The 20,373-nt window shown below is 44.0% G+C and overlaps 1 protein-coding gene across 2 annotated transcripts; it reads right to left on the bottom strand.

Moving 5' to 3' along the window:
- Positions 1-107: 107 nt before the first annotated feature.
- Positions 108-18,664, bottom strand: LOC121575550 (zinc finger protein ZXDC). 2 transcript variants are annotated; one of them, XM_041888722.2, is made up of 10 exons: positions 16,308-18,664; positions 14,899-15,051; positions 13,384-13,462; positions 12,862-12,992; positions 12,376-12,546; positions 11,419-12,215; positions 10,980-11,064; positions 10,588-10,760; positions 7,442-7,543; positions 108-1,095 (listed from the first exon to the last, which is right to left on the bottom strand). In XM_041888722.2, exons 1-10 carry the CDS (start codon positions 18,331-18,333, stop codon positions 1,009-1,011), a joined length of 3,804 nt encoding a protein of 1,267 aa, XP_041744656.1. In that variant the 5' UTR covers positions 18,334-18,664; the 3' UTR covers positions 108-1,008. The 2 variants fall into 2 exon arrangements, with proteins under 2 accessions (XP_041744656.1, XP_041744657.1); XM_041888723.2 differs by having other exon boundaries at positions 17,667-18,663.
- Between the last annotated feature and the right edge of the window lie 1,709 nt (positions 18,665-20,373).

Here is a 20,373-nt window from a genome sequence, read left to right as displayed (position 1 = left end):
CCAGAGCGACTTACAGGAGCAATTAGGGTTAAGTGCCTTGCTCAAGGGCTCATTTAGCAGATGCTCTTATCTACACAAAAAAAGACTTACTGTACAAAATAAATATATAATTGTGCTTTGATCCTTTATTCAAACTCTTGGCGTTTGGATTCAGCCATTTTGTAAACCAAAGATAATAAATAACAAGTAGATGGAAGTCATGACATATAGATAAGCATTACAGACATTATAAACAAGTGGACCGGCAACATGTTTTCAACACAGACCGCTCACGTGTCTCATTCCTCCGTAGTTCATATAAGACACAGCCGTAGAAAAATAAATCTACCCCCACCCCCCAGAAAAGTTAAAACAAAACAAAAGTCTAACAAACGGAAATCATATGCTCAATGGTTCTGTGAGTAAAGTCATGTCTATAAGACCTGTAGACAGAATCTCTGACAACAGTACACTGCGTACGAGTGGCTAGAATATGGCACTGTAGCTGAGACTGACAAGACGTCACAGTTTGACAAGAGACACCTACTGGATGTGCAATAATACAACAGTCTCTCACAATCATGGTTGTGGTACAAAGGGATTTCTGAAATACAGTATAAAGGGAGAGAGAAAAAAGTCCCCAAGCGTAACTTTCCTTTAATTTATCATTAAATTCATCCCAAGGTGCATTTGGTTCTGGGTTCCACTTCATCCATACCCCAGATGTAAAGAACTTTCTCATCTCTCATTTCCCCCCACAAGAGATAACCAGAAACATTGAATGTAGAAAATATTAAGAAACAACCTTCTTGTAGGGAAAGATGTTGTTTTAACATGGTCTCATAATATTGTTGGAGTGTGAGGTTGTTTTCTCTGTTGATTTGGCAGGGGACGGTGGATGTCTTGTGGACAGTGTTAGACGCTGCATCCTAATTATCCACCCTATTCTCTAGAGCCCCACTAGCCCTCTTCCTCCTCAGAGGACCTTGACCCCTGGCTCTGGGCTGACCCTCTCCTCCCTCCTACTCCTCACTCCAGGTCCTGCAGGTTGATGGTGCTTCCTGTGAACTGGGAGTTGTCCGAGCCATTGTCGTCCTCTGTCAGAGCAGGAGGTTCCTGAGGAAAGGCAGAAATAAATGACTCCTTTACTTCTATGTTAACTAAAGTATAAACAAACCTCAATCACTGACATTCAAATTCCTTTAGTTTAAACTTTTGGGGGATTTATTAGGATCCCCATTAGCCGCTCTAAAAGGATCAGCTACTCTTAATGGGGTCCACATGAAACATAGTACAGAATATTATTAGTCAAGGACTGAAATACATACATTTAAAACTTCTCACACAGCCTACATATCAGTACATACACACAACATATAGGTCTAATACATAGTACAGTGCAAATTACAATACAAGATATGTAAAATGGCTGTGTGTCTCTTCACAGTCCCCTTTGTGCACTAAGGTGTTCTTTTATCAGTTTTTTTAGGGGGTAGATCAGCTTTAATATCTCAGATAGATTGTAACTTCCATCAATGTAATTGTCTGCATCACTTCCAATCCCATGTTTTTTTCCCTCATATATATATATATATATATATATATATATATATATATATACACATACACACACACACACACACACACACACACAGTGGGGGAAAAAAGTATTTAGTCAGCCACCAATTGTCATCATAGGTCCACGTCAACTATGACAGACAAAATGAGAAGAAAAAATCCAGAAAATCATATTGTAGGATTTTTTATGAATTTATTTGCAAATTATGGTGGAAAATAAGTATTTGGTCACCTACAAACAAGCAAGATTTCTGGCTCTCACAGACCTGTAACCTCTTCTTTAAGAGGCTCCTCTGTCCTCCACTCGTTACCTGTATTAATGGCACCGGTTTGAACTTGTTATCAGTATAAAAAGATACCTGTCCACAACCTCAAACAGTCACACTCCAAACTCCACTATGGCCAAGACCAAAGAGCTGTCAAAGGACACCAGAAACAAAATTGTAGACCTGCACCAGGCTGGGAAGACTGAATCTGCAATAGGTAAGCAGCTTGTTTTGAAGAAATCAACTGTGGGAGCAATTATTAGGAAAAGGAAGACATACAAGACCACTGATAATCTCCCTCGATCTGGGGCTCCACGCAAGATCTCACCCCGTGGGGTCAAAATGATCACAAGAACGGTGAGCAAAAATCTCAGAACCACATGGGGGGACCTAGGGAATGACCTGCAGAGAGCTGGGACCAAAGTAACAAAGCCTACCATCAGTAACACACTACGCCGCCAGGGACTCAAATCCTGCAGTGCCAGACGTGTCCCCCTGCTTAAGCCAGTACATGTCCAGGCCCGTCTGAAGTTTGCTAGAGTGCATTTGGATGATCCAGAAGAGGATTGGGAGAATGTCATATGGTCAGATGAAACCAAAATATAACTTTTTGGTAAAGACTCAACTCGTCATGTCTGGAGGACAAAGAATGCTGAGTTGCATCCAAAGAACATCATACCTACTGTGAAGCATGGGGGTGGAAACATCATGCTTTGGGGCTGTTTTTCTGCAAAGGGACCAGGACGACTGATCCGTGTAAAGGAAAGAATGAATGGGGCCATGTATCGTGAGATTTTGAGTGAAAACCTCCTTCCATCAGCAAGGGCATTGAAGATGAAACGTGGCTGGGTCTTTCAGCATGACAATGATTCCAAACACACCGCCCGGGAAACGAAGGAGTGGCTTCGTAAGAAGCATTTCAAGGTCCTGGAGTGGCCTTGGTGAAAATAACAGGCCTCTCATCTTTTTAAGTGGGAGAACTTGCACAATTGGTGGCTGACTAAATACTTTCCCCCCCCCCCACTGTATGTATGTATGTATGTATGTATGTATGTATGTATGTATACTCTTTTTAAAAATTATATTTCCCTTCATTACTTTCCAACCCCACCACCCCTTCCCCAATTGGAGTAAACTAGTGAACAACAACGCTTAGGCCTCTACTTCCAGCCCATGCATACTATATATATTTTATGGACACAGTCAAATTCTACAATAATTATATTTTGTTTGTTTTTACTCCTGAACTTCCTCATTTTCATGATGTCCATCTGGTTTGCTTCTATATGCCATATTTTCCTAACTGTGCTCTTTCACAAAAGCGCTCAACCTATAACCTATCTACTTATTATGGACACAGTATGCTTACATTATTAGTTTTGTTGTTATTAGTGGTTATTAGTCCCATCCTTCAGCACCTTCCATCTATCTTTTAACACCATCCATATAGGACTTCTATTTGCCATATCTTTCAACTGTACTGTGATGTTTTACAAAAGTTCTGAACCTTTCTATTCTCATTGTTTCTACAGATTGTAAATTGAAAATAAACATTTTTGCTAAAAGTATTATACTATTGATCGATTGACTATGACTTTTCAGATCACCCAGTAATGCTATCTGCAGGGTTAGCTCCAGGTAAATATTGTAATCCTTTAGTTATTCCTGGACCTGTGTCCAAAAACAAGCTACAAATGGACAGTACCTAAACAAATGATCTAATGATTCTGTCTCTCCGCAGCAAAATCTGCAGAGCTGGGAAGATTGTATCCCCATATAAATAACATTATATTGATAGCAAGAATTTTATATAATAATTTTAATTGAAAAATTCTAAGTTTTGAATCCGGCGTCGTTTTGCGTATCAGTTCATAAACACTATGCCATGGAATCGGTACGTCAAAAATCTCTTCCCAACTATTTCGCAATCTATATGCGACGGCAGTCAATCCTTTGGTCCTTAAATGAAACTGGTATACTTTTTTATTTATCACAATTTTCTTTAACCAATTATATTATTTAATGCAAGGCCGACAGACAAGTTCCTTACCTTCTCCCCCTTCCAATTTCCTTTTCCATTTTTGCGGTATTCTTTTATCTGTGTTTTTAAAATGTTTTTATTGCTAGCTTGAGTTACCTGGGGTGGCAGAGAGTTTCATGTAGTCATGGCTCTATTTAATACTGTGCTTTTCCCAGCCTCTGTTCTGGACCTGGGGACTGTGAAGAGACCTCTGGTTGCATGTCTTGTGTGGTACCGATGAGTGTCCGAACTGTGAGGCAACTGCTTGCATAGACAGTTCGGTACGTTCAACACATCAATACCTTGCACAAAGACCAATAGTGATGCAGTCAATCTCTCAACTTTGAGCCAATAGACTGACATGCATGTTACTGACACTTTCCCTCCGCGTATATCTTAATTGCCACACATGACCACCCAGCTGGGCAGTAATCCAGGTGCGACAAAACTAGGCCTGTAGGACCTGTCTGGTCGACTGAGATGTCAAGGCAGAGCAACGCCCTATCGTGGACAGACCTTTTCCCATTTTAGCAACCATTGAGTCTATATGTTTTGACCATGACAGCTTGCCATCTAGGGTTACACCAAGCAGTTTAATCTCCTCAACTTGCTCAATAGCCACATTATTAAATAATAGATCTAAACAAGGTTTAGCGTTGAGTGAGTGATTTGTCCCAAAAATTATGCTTTTAGTTTTTGAGATATTTAGCACCGGCCTATAGCTAGTTACCCATTCTAAAACTGACTGTGTTAAGTGTCCGTGTCTTACTGTTGCAGCCGACGTGTCTACTGTTGAGTTGTCTGCGTACATACATACACACAGGCTTTATTCAAGGTCAGTGAATTTGTAAAAATAGAAAACAATAAATGGCCCTAGCCGGCTGCCCTGCGGTACACCACACTCAACTGAATTAGCATGAGAAGCTTCGATTAACGAAAACCCTGTGTTCTACTAGATAGGTAACTCTCAATCCATAATAAGGCAGAGGATGCAAATCCATAACACCTACGTTTTTTCAGCAATAGGTTATGATCAATGACATCAAAAGCTGCACTGAAGTCTAACAAAACAGCTCCCACAATCTTCTTACTATCAATTTCTTTCAGCCAATTATCAGTGCCGAGCATGTTGAGTGCCCTTCCCTATAAGCATGCTGAAAGTCTGTTTTCTGTAAAATAACTTTGTATTTGATCAACAACAAAAAATTCCACAAGTTTGCTAAGCACTTGTAACTGGCTGATTGGTCGGCTGTTTGGACCATTAAAAGGGTGCTCTGCTATTCTTAGGTAGCGGAATGACCTTTGCCTCTCACCATGTCTGAGGGCACACACCGTCTTCTAGGCTTAAATTGAAGATGTGGCAAACAAGAGTCACAACCTATTCCGCTACCAACCTGAGCAATTTACCATCCATGTTGTTGGTACCAGGTGGTTTGTCCGAATTTATAAATAGCTCCCCCAAAATATCACCTCTTCCACACCCACTTTGTGAAACTCAAAACTACAATGCTTGTCTTTCATTATTTGGTCCATTATGCATGAATATGAAGGCTCAGCATTTGTTGTTTGCATGTCATACCTAAGTTTGCTAATATTGTCAACAAAAAAGGTATTAAAGTGGTTGGCAACAGCAAAGGTTTTTGTTATGAACTAGCAATCTGCCTCAATGAAGGATGGAGCAGTTTGCTTTTTTGCCTAGAATTTAATGTAAAGTACTCCAGCGCTTTTTACTATCAATCTTTATATCACTTATCTTTGTTTCATTGTGTAATTTCAGCTTTTTTGTTTAGTTACGTGATTTCTGAATTTACTGTATGTTTGCCAGTCTGCTGTGTTGTCAGACTTATTTGCTATTTCCTTTGCCTCATCCCTCTCAGCCATACAGTTTTTCAATTAAATCATCTATCCATGGGGATTTGGCAGTTCTTACAGTCAGTTTCTTGATGGGCGCATGCCTATCAGTAACCGGAAGAAGCAGTTTCATAAATGCTTAAAGTACAGTGTCCGGATGTTCCTCATAACACACACATCAGATAAACAAATTCATTAGGCCCTAATCTATGGATTTCACATTACTGGGAATACAGATATGCATGTGGACACCAATTCAAATTGGTGGATTTAGCTATTTCAGCCACACCCATTGCTGACAGGTGTATAAAATCGAGCACACAGCCATGCAATCTCCATAGACAAACATTGGCAGTGGAAGGGCCTTACTGAAGAGCTCAGTGACTTCCAAGGTGGTACCTTTCCAATAGGATGCCACCTTTCCAACAAGTCAGTTCATCAAATTTCTGCCCTGCTAGAGCTGCTCCGGTCAACTGGAAGCGCAGTTATTATGAAGTGGAAACGTCTAGGAGCAACAACGGCTCAGCCGCGAAGTGGTAGGCCACACGAGTGCTTAAGAGGGTAAAAACCGTCTGTCCTCTGTTGCAACACTCACCGTCTCTGGAAGCAACATCAGCACAAGGAGGAATAATGGTCTGGGGCTGTTTTTCTTGGTTCAGCCTAGGCCCCTTAGTTCCAGTGAAGGGAAATCTTAACGCTACAGCATACAATGGCATTCTAGACGAACCAGAAATGGTTTGTCGAGATCGGTGTGGAAGAACTTGACTGGCCTGCACAGAGCCCTGACCTTAACCCCATCGAACACCTTTGGGATGAATTGGAACGCCGACTGCGAGCCAGGCCTAATCGCCCAAATCAGTGCCCGACCTCACGAATGCGCTTATGGCTGAATGGAAGCAAGTCCCCACAGCAATGTTCCAACATCTAGTGGAAAGCCTTCCCAGAAGAGTGGAGGCTGTTATAGCAGAAAAGTGGGAGGGGGACCAACTCCAGATTAATGCCCATGATTTTAGAATGAGATATTGGATGAGCAGGTGTCCACATACATAAAATTAATTATTATTACCATACAGAGAATTAGACAATGTAGGCTACCCCTCTGCCTATTAGCTTATTTGCATATTCAAGCCTGTCAAAATACAACACTGCCCCTTTAATTAAGACATAAGCTTTTTACCTGTCTGGCTTTTCAAAGCCTACATGTTTTGTGCTCTTCCAGGAAACAGCAACTCTCCATTGCTGACCTATCCTTATCTGTAACTGGGCTAATAACTCGCTAACTAGCAAAGAATATCAACAAATATGCACACGCACGGCTTCGCGCTCGGATCTGAAAAGCACATTCACTCATGGGTGATGGAAAGACCACTTATGGGCTACCACCGCCAATAGAATTCTACTCCGTTGCAGCCTGGCCCTGCCTACAACAAAATCACACTCAATCTTGCAAACGTTGCATTGAAAAGGGGCTGATATAATGTTGATTCGATCACAGAAAATACTTTGATCTATATAGTGCAAACTAATGCGGCGAACTCAGTGAAGTTCAATCTCTTGCTGGGCATTTCTTCTGCGTGGCAGTCCCGTAGGAAGTGTGCGGCCGCGCGCGCAGCTTAGAGGGCACATTGCCTCAGACCACGACAATTTGGCTGCACCCTCATCGGCATTTTGGGCTTTTTGAAAAGCGAGTTACAAATAAACTGTATTGTTATTATTCATTATATTTCTATGCACAAAAAAAGCCCACCTGTAGGATGTTGACGGGCAGGTCCACGGTGAGTTGGGAGTGGGAGCTGGAGGGCTGGGAGCTCAGCTGGAAGGCTAGGTCCCCGTCGCTGGCCGGGTCATCCTGACACACAGTTTAAATACTTCATTTGAATCCACAAATCACATTAAAAAGGATTCAAACATTCCAATGGTCATGCATGGACACACACTCATTTTATTTTGGTCTGTAATACATGCCTTCCTCTTTAGCATTCTTCTCTGTGCTATATATATACTGCTCAAAAAAATAAAGGGAACACTTAAACAACACAATGTAACTCCAAGTCAATCACACTTCTGTGAAATCAAACTGTCCACTTAGGAAGCAACACTGATTGACAATACATTTCACATGCTGTTGTGCAAATGGAATAGACAACAGGTGGAAATTATAGGCAATTAGCAAGACACCCCCAATATAGAAGTGGTTCTGCAGGTGGTGACCACAGACCACTTCTCAGTTCCTATGCTTCCTGGCTGATGTTTTGGTCACTTTTGAATGCTGGCGGTGCTTTCACTCTAGTGGTAGCATGAGACGGAGTCTACAACCCACACAATTGGCTCAGGTAGTGCAGCTCATCCAGGATGGCACATCAATGCGAGCTGTGGCAAGAAGGTTTACTGTGTCTGTCAGCGTGGTGTCCAGAGCATGGAGGCGCTACCAGGAGACAGGCCAGTACATCAGGAGACGTGGAGGAGGCCGTAGGAGGGCAACAACCCAGCAGCAGGACCGCTACCTCCGCCTTTGTGCAAGGAGGAGCTGGAGGAGCACTGCCAGAGCCCTGCAAAATGACCTCCAGCAGGCCACAAATGTGCATGTGTCTGCTCAAATGGTCAGAAACAGACTCCATGAGGGTGATATGAGAGCCCGACGTCCACAGGTGGGGGTTGGCTTACAGCCCAACACCGTGCAGGACGTTTGGCATTTGCCAGAGAACACCAAGATTGGCAAATTCGTCACTGGCGCCCTGTGCTCTTCACAGATGAAAGCAGGTTCACACTGAGCACGTGACAGACGTGACAGAGTCTGGAGACGCCGTGGAGAACCTTCTGCTGCCTGCAACATCCTCCAGTATGACCGGTTTGGCGGTGGGTCAGTCATGGTGTGGGGTGGCATTTCTTTGGTGGGCCGCACAGCCCTCCATGTGCTCGCCAGAGGTAACCTGACTGCCATTAGGTACCGAGATGAGATCCTCAGACCCCTTGTGAGACCATATGCTGGTGCGGTTGGCCCTGGGTTCCTCCTAATGCAAGACAATGCTAGACCTCATGTGGCTGGAGTGTGTCAGCAGTTCCTGCAAGAGGAAGGCATTGATGCTATGGACTGGCCCGCCCGTTCCCCAGACCTGAATCCAATTGAGCACATCTGGGACATCATGTCTCACTCCATCCACCAACGCCACGTTGCACCACAGACTGTCCAGGAGTTGGCGGATGCTTTAGTCCAGGTCTGGGAGGAGATCCCTCAGGAGACCATCCGCCACCTCATCAGGAGCATGCCCAGGCGTTGTAGGGAGGTCATACAGGCACGTGGAGGCCACACACACTACTGAGCCTCATTTTGACTTGTTTTAAGGACATTACATCAAAGTTGGATCAGCCTGTAGTGTGGTTTTCCACTTTAATTTTGAGGGTGACTCCAAATCCAGACCTCCATGGTTGATAAATTTGATTTCCATTGATCATTTTTGTGTGATTTTGTTGTCAGCACATTCAACTATGTAAAGAAAAAAGTATTTAATAAGATTATTTCATTCATTCAGATCTAGGATGTGTTGTTTAAGTGTTCCCTTTATTATTTTGAGCAGTGTATATATATATATATATATATATATATATAGTATCTCACAAAAGTGAGTACACCCCTCACATCAGTGACAACACCGAAGAAATGACACTTTGCTACAATGTAAAGTAGTGAGTGTACAGCTTGTATAACAGTGTAAATTTGCTGTCCCCTCAAAATAACTCACACAGCCATTAATGTCTAAACCGCTGGCAACAAAAGTGAGTACACCCCTAAGTGAAAATGTCCATAATGACCATCGTTATGTTTGGAGGAAAAAGGGGGTAGCTTGCAAGCCGAAGAACACCATCCCAACCATGAAGCACGGGGGTGGCAGCATCATGCTGTGGAGGTGCTTTGCTGCACGAGGGACTGGTGCACTTCACAAAATAGATGGCATCATGAGGAAGGAAAATTACGTGGATATATTGAAGCAACATAAAGACATCAGTCAGGAAGTTAAAGCTTGTCGCAAATGGGACTTCCAAATGGACAATGACCCAAGCATACTTCCAAAGTTGTGGCAAAATGGCTTAAGGACAACAAGGTCAAGGTATTGGAGTGGCCATCACAAAGCCCTGACCTCAATCCTATAGAACATTTGTGGGCAGGACTAGTTTTACTGTGGATATATATACTTTTGTACCCGTTTCCTCCAGCATCTTCACAAGGTCCTTTGCTGTCGTTCTGGGATTGATTTGCACTTTTCGCACCAAAGTACGTTCATCTCTACAAGACAGAACGCGTCTCCTTCCTGAGCGGTATGACGGCTGCGTGGTCCCATGGTGTTTATACTTTCGGAATATTGTTTGTACAGATGAACGTGGTACCTTCAGGCGTTTGGAAATTGCTCCCAAGGATGAACCACACTTGTGGAGGTCTACAATTTTTTTTTGAGGTCTTGGCTGATTTATTTTGATTTTCCCACGATGTCAAGCAAAGAGGCACTGAGTTTGAAGGTAGGCCTTGAAATAAATCCACAGGTACACCTCCAATTGACTCAAATGATGTAAATTAGCCTATCAGAAGCTTCTAAAGCCATGACATCATTTTCTGGAATTTTCCAAGCTGTTTAAAAGGCACAGTCAACTTAATGTAAACTTCTGACCCACTGGAATTGTGATACAGTGAATTATAAGTGAAATAATCTGTCTGTAAACAATTGTTGGAAAAATTACTTGTAGATGTCCTAACAGATTTGCCAAAACTATAGTTTGTTAACAATACATTTGTGGAGTGGTTGAAAAAGTAGTTTTAATGACTCCAACTGTATGTAAACATCAGACTTCAACTGTATATATGACAGCATTCCAAATGTCCTAGTAGGAGAACCTTCTCACCTGCAAGAGTTGGATCTGCACATACTGGGCCCCGGTGACAGGGTCACGGATAGTCAGCCCCCCATTGGCTGCTGTAGAACCTTCACCAAAACGGGCGCTTGTGGGAACCAATGGCGTTGAGGTACTGCTGGCCTTCCAACCTTTACTCTTCCTCTGACCCAATCCTGAGCTCCCTGTAACAAGAAAGTATGAAATAGTTAAAACTATTACCACTAGCAGCTAAAACATATGAGACTAGTAACATATCTTTAATTATGCTCTTTTGGTGCTCTTTTTTTTTACGACAGATAAAACAGGAGCACAATCATATGAGAAGTTTCTATGATGCTCTTTTTTGAAGTCTATGAATAAAAATGAGCCCAGTTGTGAGTAGAGTGTGTGCTATAAATTACCTGAGCAGGCGGTGGGGCCTCTCTGTTTCCTCTTCTTGGCCAGCTGGATGGCTCTGTAGTCGGTGCGCGCTGAGCCACTACTTTCCTACAAGACAGACGGGAAAAATGGGACACATGAGACAACTGCCGTGACTCAGAACATGTCTAGAAACGAGGACATATAACAATAACATCTTATCTCAACTGAATGGATTGATGTCAAATGGAGGATTTGGGGTAGGGAGATCTGACCCTAGATCTGTGGTTATTAAGGGCAACTTCCAATGAGAGTATACTAGTGTGTAAAAATCCTGCTCTCTGATTATTATTAAGTATATGCTTAGGTCTTAGGTGTTTTATGAACCATTCCACACCAGAAGTTCCCTCATAGGGAAAATACAGTTATTAGAATTTCATTCTTCAATGCTGTAACCAGAGCGTTAGTTAGTTAGCCACTCACCAGGAAGGAGCAGGGCGAGACTGCTGAGCTGTGGCTGAGCTCAGGCTCTTTCTGTGGGCCGAACGTGCAGCCGCCGCCATGGCCAGGGAACACAAACTGGGTCAGCACCTTGCCCCCCTCCTGCTGCCCCAGCACCTCCACACAGCCCAAGAGAGGCCCGCTGCCACCCCTGCTCCCTCCAGCCTCAGCCACCTTAGAGGGGGACGAGAGGAGCTTGGTCCCAGGGAGCACAGCCAAGGGTGAGGGCTCGGCAGCCAGCGTGCTGGAGGAACTGAGGGTGTGTGTGAGTGTACGGTGGTCCACGGTGGATGTGGCGGCCTGCATGGTGAGGGCTGTGAGGGAGCTGAGGGCCTCGGGGGTGACCGTCTGCACGTCGTCCAGGTTGAGTGTGCCCTGCGGGGGGAGGACTCCCTCGACCGTCCCCTCCAGGTGGCCCATGTCCGCCCCTGCCGCTAGGATGAGCGGGTCCATGGAGGCTTTGGCCAGGGTAGCGCCGTGCCTGGACGTGGCCAGGGCGGTGCCAACAGAAGCTGGGTCGATGGTGAGGATGCCCGAGCTGACCAGGGACAGGTCCATGGCGAAGGAGCCTGCTTGCCTTGTGCTGCCCACAGGCACCCCGACCCCATGGGTGGTGGGCGCGGGACCCCCAAGCACAGCAGAGAACAGGGAGCTGAGGTCCAGGTTGGCAAGCTGGTCGCTTCCGGTGACCCCCGAACTAGTTCCCGTGGCGGTGGCGCCGCTGACCAGCTCGCTGCTGGGGGTCAGAGTGGGTGTGGCCTCCAGCTGGCTTAGCACGTCTGATAGGAGGAAAGACACACAGTCATTACACAGGCAGTCCGTGTGTTTTGAGCATGTGTTTCTTGAGGAACAGAGTGTGTGTGTGTTCCGTACCGGGGCTGAGGTGGTGGTGTTTGAGCATGTGTTTCTTGAGGAACAGAGTGTGTGTGTGATCCGTACCGGGGCTGAGGTGGTGGTGTTTGAGCATGTGGCTCTTGAGGCTACTGCGGGAGGAGAAGTGCTTGCTGCAGCTGGCCACTGGGCAACGCATCCTCAGGCTGCCCGCGTCCTGCTTGTGCTTCTTCGAATGGATATACAGGCTGCTCCGTGCTGAGAACTTGGCACTGCATCCTACACAGGCACACACACGTAAGAAGACACATTTAGCAGAGGCCCTTTAGAGAGCAGAGCATATCCAACTATAAACCAAAAGTGGTTCAGTCCAAAAATACTTTAAAAAAGGGGAAATTAATGTTTCGATGAACCATAAATGGATAAAAGGACGAGGCCAACGGTAAGAGAACAAGGCGAGTATTCACAAAGTGTCTCAGAATAGACCATAGGAGTGATGACCTAGGATCAGGCCTCCCCTGTCCATGTCCATGTCGGCTAATCTTATTCACTATGGCAAACGCTGATCCTAGAACAGCTCATGATGACACCTACCGTCTACGTGGCACTCAAAGGGCTTGGTGCCCAGGTGGGTGATGCTGTGGCCCTTGAGGTGCTCTGCCCGGGTAAAGGACTTGCCACAGCCCTCCTCTGGGCAGGTGAAGCGCCTGTCGTCGTCGTGCTTCCTGAAACAGCAGAGGGTGGGGTCAATGTGGTTCAAGGTTAAATGTATTTGTCATATGTATACAAATATAATGAAATGCTTACTCCTATGGCTCAGGGAGATTGAGCTATGGGTTTGCTGGCATTTCAGAAAGGAACACATAAAACGAGATGAGTTTTGTAATGGCAAGATGCTTTGGATTAAAGCGTCTGATAAATGACCATATTATTATTACTGTATTATCAATTAGGGAAGAGTCTGACACTGAACTATAAATCCAACACTTTCACACAGGAGTGACAATTGGATAGGACAGTTAGGAGAGGCTCTAAACTAGAACAGAGGCCGCACACCATCACAATACCTAAACAACTGAGGGATGGACAGTTGAGTGAGGGACAGCGTTAAGTTACCTTTTGTGCCTCAGTAACTTGGACATGCTGGTGAAGGACCAGCCACAGGCCTCTGAGTCGCAGATGAATGGCCTCTCGCCTGAAACCGAAAGGCAGACTTAGCCTAGGCCTGAGCAACTATACTACTGGTGAAACACAGACAACATAATATGAATTTGTGTCTGTTTTGATATAAATATCATATCAAAGTGTATTGGTCATGTACACATATTTGCAGGTGTTATAGCAGGTGCAGAGAAATGCTTATGTTACTAGCTCCAACAGTGCAGTAGAATATACACTATATATACAAAAGTATGTGGATACCCCTTCAAATTAGTGGATTAGGTTATTTCAGCCACACCCGTTGCTGAAAGGTGTATACATTTGTGCAGACAACCATGCAATCTCCATAGACAAATATATACGTTGAAAGTCACTGAAGAGCTCAGTGACTTTCAACGTGGCACCGTCATAGGATGCCACCTTTGTAACAAGTCAGTTGGTAAAACGTATGCCCTGCTAGAGCTGCCCCGGTCAACTTTAAGTGCTGTTATTGTGAAGTGGAAACGTCTAGGAGCAACAATGGCTCAGCTGCGAAGTGATAGGCCACACAAGCTCACAGAACGGGACCGCCGAGTGCTGAAGCGCGTAAAAATCGTCTGTTCTCGTTTGAAACACTCACTACCGAGTTCCAAACTGCCACTGTAATCAACGTCAGCACAAGAACTGTTCGTCGGGAGCTTCATGAAATGGGTTTCCATGGCCGAGCAGCCGCACACAAGCCTAAGATCACCATGCGCAATGCGAAGCGTCGGCTGGAGTGGTGTAAAGCTCGCCGTCATTGGACTCTGGAGCAGTGGAAACGTGTTCTCTGGAGTGATGAATCACGCTTCACCATCTGGCAGTCCGACGGATGAATCTGGGTTTTGCGGATGCCAGGAGAACGCTACCTGCCCCAATGCATAGTGCCAACTGTAAAGTTTGGTGGAGGAGGAATAATGGTCTGGGGCTGTTTTTCATGGTTCGGGCTAGGCCCCTTAGTTCCAGTGAAGGGAAATCAATGCTACAGCACACAATGACTTTCTAGACTATTCTGTGCTTCCAACTTTGTGGCAACAGTTTGGGGAAGCCCCTTTCCTGTTTCAGCATGACAATGCCCCCATGCACAAAGCGACATCCATACAGAAATGGTTTGTCGAGATCGGTGTGGAAGAACTTGACTGGCCTGCACAGAGCCCTGACATCCACCCCATTGAGCACCTTTGGGATGAATTGGAACGCCGACTGCGAGCCAGGCCTAGTCGCCCAACAGCAGTGCCCGACCTCACTAAGCCTCTTGTGGCTGAATGGAAGCAAGTCCCTGCAGCAATGTTCCAACATCTAGTGGAAAGCCTTCCCAGAAGAGTGGAGGCTGTTCCAGCAGCAAAGTATGAGAACATTTCAGGTGGATGCTACTCATTAAAATGTAAAGTGCACTGAGACCTTTTAAAAGAGATAAGGCTATATAAACACATATCAATCACTATGAAGTACCTGTGTGGCTGCGCATGTGGATCTTGAGGCGGCAGGCCTTATCGTAGAACTTGTCGCAGCCTGGATAGGTGCAGATGAACTGGCCCGTCTCGCGGAAGTGTGTGCGGTTGTGGGAGAACAGGGCACTGTAGGTGATGAAGGTCTTCTCACAGCCTGAGGAGAGAGACACACAGGCAAGGGTTAAATACACAGGCACATAAAAAGTTACTTCTGTGACAATGAAAGGCAATGACAATATATATGAATACACGTGCATATAAAACAGGAATTAATGTTCAGAATGAAGTTTCAATGTCACATGCACAAGTACAGTGAAACACCTTTTGAGTTTACAAGAAAGGCATTTCACTGTACTTGTGCATGTGACATTGAAACTTCATTCTGAACATTAATTTCACCTGAACAACTATTTCATGGGCAATTCCAATGGTAACAGAATGACGCGGAGACTACGATTTTTCACTTTAAATTGTATGCCAAACAAAAACTATTGATTGCAAAGTTCAAGAAACCATACACAACTCTATGCACAAGGACTAATTTCAAACATTTTCACTGAAAATATTACAAAAACACATTCTTGAAGAACAGTGCAGATAAGTTTCGTAACAGTTTTCCAAAAACGTTCACTGAATGAAGACTCAAAGATGTCTGCATTAAGAATGTGTGTGTCAGCTTTGATATATTCTGGTTATTGAACTCAAGTAAATTAAGTGGATTAACACCGGATAACAGAATGACATCATGGGTTTGTATGGACTGGACCAAATCTGAAACAATCATAGACGTCTATGTTTCACAAGTTTGGACATCACAGCAGAGTACAGTACAGCAGAGTAGAGTAGACTACAGTCGAGTTTAGCACAATAAAGTAAATATAAAATAGACTGTACTCTAGTGTGCTCTACAGTACAGTACTAAACTCTACAGTACTAAACCTATACTCTACTGTAGCGTAATGTGCTGTCCAATCTTGTGAAACAAAGACGTCTACGATTGGTTCAGATTTGGACTGACCAAATTAAATATAAATGTTGATATTAGTTGGCAACGGTCTTAACTTCAACATTGTGTTTTGATGTATTTCTAATACCTTAAGAATTTCTGGTAAATGTTTTCTAAGACCCCTTTTCCATCTGTTTGACCAGACGTCAAAGCCTTTCCTTATTCCTAATTTTAGGATGGAAAATGTATATATGGCTTAATTTCTCACAAATACAGACTCAGCTTTAATTTGACAAAGTTGATGTGCTCTAATGAACTTCACGTTGGTGCTCATGGGTCCTTTTACATGGAAATGGCCTTATTCTGATTGAATTGTGCATGGAAACGTGGTCAATGATTTAACACAAACAAACAAAAAACAAACATGAGTCAAATTCAACCACACTAAAAGATGTTTGCCTCACCTGGAAACTCGCACTTGTGCGGCCTCTCGGGTTCAAAATGGGCCCGCTGGTGATTGGTCAGCCGGGTGGCGCTGCGGAAGCGCTCGCTGCAGATTTCGCACACGAAGGAGTTTTCTTGGTCGTGCTGCTTCACATGTGCCTTCAGGTTGTAGACCGTGGTGAAGCGGCGGCCGCAGCCCTCCCACTCGCACTTGTGCGGCCGCACCTTGTCGTGAGACTGGAGGTGACGTTTGAGCTTGTAGGAGGTGGTGAAGGCCCAGCTGCAGCCCTCAAAGGTGCACTTGAAAGGCCTCTGGTCCTCGGTGTGGTTGAGAAGGTGCATCTTGACCTTTTGGCGCGCGTCGAAGGTGCTGGGGCAGTCGGGCTGGGGGCAGCGGTACGTCGTGACTAAGGCACCTTTCTTGGAGAGTCCTGAAGAGCCGATGAAGCTGACAGGCTGGAAGTCGTCATTGTCGTCACAGTCAACGAAAGAACCCTCTGGGCGCAGGGACACCAAGTCACCCTCGCTTATGGCACTCAGAGACCCGCTCTCCTGCTTGATGACTGGGTACGAGTCCAGAGAGGTGCCCAACTCTGACAATGAACAATGGTCAGCCAGAGCCAGTTCAGAGTCGCTTGCGGACATACCAAGCCTAGGCTCTTCGTGGTGACCAGTCCGAATAACTGCCACGTTGCTGATTTTCCCAATGGATTTGGTCCCGCTGTCATAGTTGAGAAGCACTATGTCCTCGTGGTCTTTCATTCCAAGGTGTTCCTTCAAGCCAACCATTCCGTCATCTTTGTGTGTGTAACCCTCTGGAGGTGCTGCTAGAGTCAGCATCCCGTTTTCTATGGTTACTATGATGCTTTGGTTGTTTATCATGATGGTTCCAGAGAAGGTCTCGTTGGCAGAGGCACTGTTGGAGGCCCCATCTGCATTGGCGGAAGCAGAGAGGCTCGTGCCAGCGTCGGAAATTAAGTCGGAAGTGTCCATAGCGTCGCTCAGTTCCACTGTTTCCACGATATAGTTGTTTTCTGAAATCAAGGCACTGCTTTCTCTAGCTTCGGGCTGAGAAGGTAATTCGTCTGCCGCGCCATTGCCAATGTTTTCAAGGTGGCCGCATACGTTATCGCCATATTCGTTTGTTAAAACAGCGTTTTCATTCTCCGTTTCATAACACATAGACTGTTTCTCATTCGGTACAGTTGTATCACCCTCACTATTTGAACTTGAATTTAAGACACTACACAGAGGAATAGTTATTTTCAAGGCCCTGGCTGCTAAATTGTTCAAGTTCTCATCTGATTCAGTAAGGGCATTGGTGTTTTGAACCTCCATCGAATTACATGGATTGATTTTGGAATGTTCAAGCTTCTTACCGCTTATTGTATCTCCATCTTTAGATGGATTTCCCAGTCTGTCTTTATTTGTGCCATTGCCATCATCTTGGACAATATTGAAGACCACATACAATTCCTCGGTGTTTTTATTCGCGCTAACTGTGGTGTTGCTCCTATAGGCCGCCGTGCTCTCGCTCGCCAATGACTGCAACAGGGACGCGCCGCCTTCATGTTGCTGCCGTAAAACCGGAGTTTGCAGTTGCTGCGAATGTTCCTCTTCCCCCTCAAAGAAAGGCAACGCCATTTGCAATATGCTATCCCCACTTTCAACATCATATTTGTAACCCGTTCTCAAAAAATCTTGTGGATGTAATTGTGTGTTCAGCTCCCTTTCTTTCAAAGTATTCACGTTACGGAGTCCCACACTCGCTGTTTGGGCTTGAAGTGGGCTATTATTTTTACCGTTCTGCTTGCAGACGGGCAGGCAAGCACCGCTGCCATTTTCTGCCAGCAGGCGAAATGGAGATGTCCTCGGTCTATTGTTGTTGTTGTCGCTTTGCAGTTCGTGCGATTCCAAATTCTCTTCTGCTTCGTTCGAAATGGAGCGAGAAAGTGTCGTTGTCCTAAGCTGAGACGAGCCTGTTCTACGTGGGGCGCCATGTTGATAATAAATGTTTTGGGCATCAGAAAGCCCCTGGATTTCCATCTTGGTATCCCTGTAGCAAGCCGCAGTGCATAAAAGGCCCGCCCTTCACACAAATGTGGAAGGCGATCCGGTAAGCCACTCTGAAGTTAATCGTGAACCTTGGCCAGAATGGATGGATAACAAACCGATGGAATGGAACTATTTGTATCTTATTTCAAAACCATTCAAACGCCCTGCTGTGCCGTAACACATCCTCGTTACATTCATGTTATCATTGCCATGAGTCTTTTCTGAAAGCAAAATTAGTTTAGCATTGTATGTGCTCTAAAAAACAAATACATTACACCAATTGTAAGTCGCTCTGGATAAGAGCGTCTGCTAAATGACGTAAATGTAATTACGGGATATGTATTATTGAGGACCACTAGGTGGCACTATAAGCAAAGTTCTGTGCAAACGATTTTACATAGTTGAAACAAAATTCTAACCTTTCAAAGGAGAACAACACATCAAAAGTACTAATTCATTCATATCTTTAAAATGAAACAAACGTTTAATTGTCTTATGTTTGAATGGTAACTTCTATATGCCCTTAACATTAATTCTCCAAATTACTTTGAGGTCACCTGTGCATGCAACTCTTGATAGTCTGTCTGTAGGCCTCTCTATGCACACTAATATACACTTTTTGGTCAACGTACAATCAGTAATGTCATTAATATATAATGCGTTTGAATGTGTTAATGTAACTAGAAATAGTGTATTTTCTTTCGTATGAAAGTCTCTCAGTATTAGTAATTCACTGTGAGGCACAAATCTTTCTCTAAGATTCACAGATTTCCATGTATGCCTATTCGGAATAAACATAAATAGTTACAGACTACAGTCCAGGCAGACATCCACCATGCACAATAATAATGAATATGATGATTTATTTCAGGGGAGTGAGATGCACTGTCCAGGTCGCTGACCTTTCTTAAAGCATGAATGATTATGTTAATTCCAAGAACAAACATCATCTGCCAACTTTAATACCGAGATAAGTCTTAATAATATATCTTTATTTGATTTCTAAGATAAGCTATATAAAACAAATGGACAAACTTACAAAGACTTTGACCAACACAAACAGACGAGGAATAACATAGATATACATTTACAGAATCATTATAGAAAGAAAATCAGGAGGAAGACAGATCACATAATATTCTGTACATGGACTAAGATATATTTACATTAGGTATACTTGTAAGCAAACGCTATCACAAAACACTTGAATGGGCAAAGGGGATTGTAAGCAGCATATAGTTTATGTCTGTCAAGCCTAGTTCAATGAGAAGGTGAAACTTATACTGTACACAGAACACAGCCAGACATTCATGCTTTATGCAAAAATATTCAACAGGTGATGTGAATTGAAGTTTGGTACTTTATAACACTGCTACACGCATGCACTATGTTTAAACGTTGTGTCTACTAGAATTCTATCTACTACTCAAATACTCCATTATCTTTTTCAGTTTTTATATTGGCAGTTCCTGTATACTATGCAGTGTACAACAAAGAACATTTACGGAATTCAATACACAATCCGATCTCATACAAAACCAATCCAACATAGAACACTCGTCAAATATTTAGGAATGTTTTAGTCAATTTAAAATGTGAATAACGGTTATTCTCGACGACCACAACCATCAGAAATGTGTTGACTAATCAGGTTAGCGTGCAAAATAATGGAATTATGACTTGCATTGAATCATATAAAAATATAATCCTGCCTAACACACACTTGTGGGATTATGACAGAAATAAGGCCACATATCCAAGTCATAAGACAACCCTTCATACTACTGTCCATCTTATGATATAGCTCCTGTTGACTTACTGTTACAATGCCCCAAATGCTTGATCATTTCACAAAAGTTTGGTGACAAATGTTTCCCTAATGCTTTATCTCTTCCCAGGGTATCTAAGGGCCACTCCCAAATTTCCCAATACGGTTTATGCCCAAGCATTCTCCTTAAGTGCTGTAGGAAAAAGGAACGACGACATTTGGCACGACATCAACGAACTGTTGTTGTGCAATTTACTTACAGA

This window comes from Coregonus clupeaformis, chromosome 10, assembly GCF_020615455.1.
Source record: "Coregonus clupeaformis isolate EN_2021a chromosome 10, ASM2061545v1, whole genome shotgun sequence".
NCBI lineage: Eukaryota > Metazoa > Chordata > Actinopteri > Salmoniformes > Salmonidae > Coregonus > Coregonus clupeaformis.
This window is presented reverse-complemented; position numbering and strand designations above follow the sequence as displayed.

Coding starts and splice junctions, on each gene's coding strand:
- LOC121575550 (XM_041888722.2), bottom strand. CDS start 18,333: ATGGAAATCCAGGGGCTTTCTGATGCCCAAAACATTTATTATCAACAT. Junction 13,463..14,898: donor CCACATGCGCAGCCACACAG/GTACTTCATAGT, acceptor TTTCGGTTTCAG/GCGAGAGGCCATTCATCTGC. Junction 10,761..10,979: donor AGGCCCCACCGCCTGCTCAG/GTAATTTATAGC, acceptor TTCTTGTTACAG/GGAGCTCAGGATTGGGTCAG.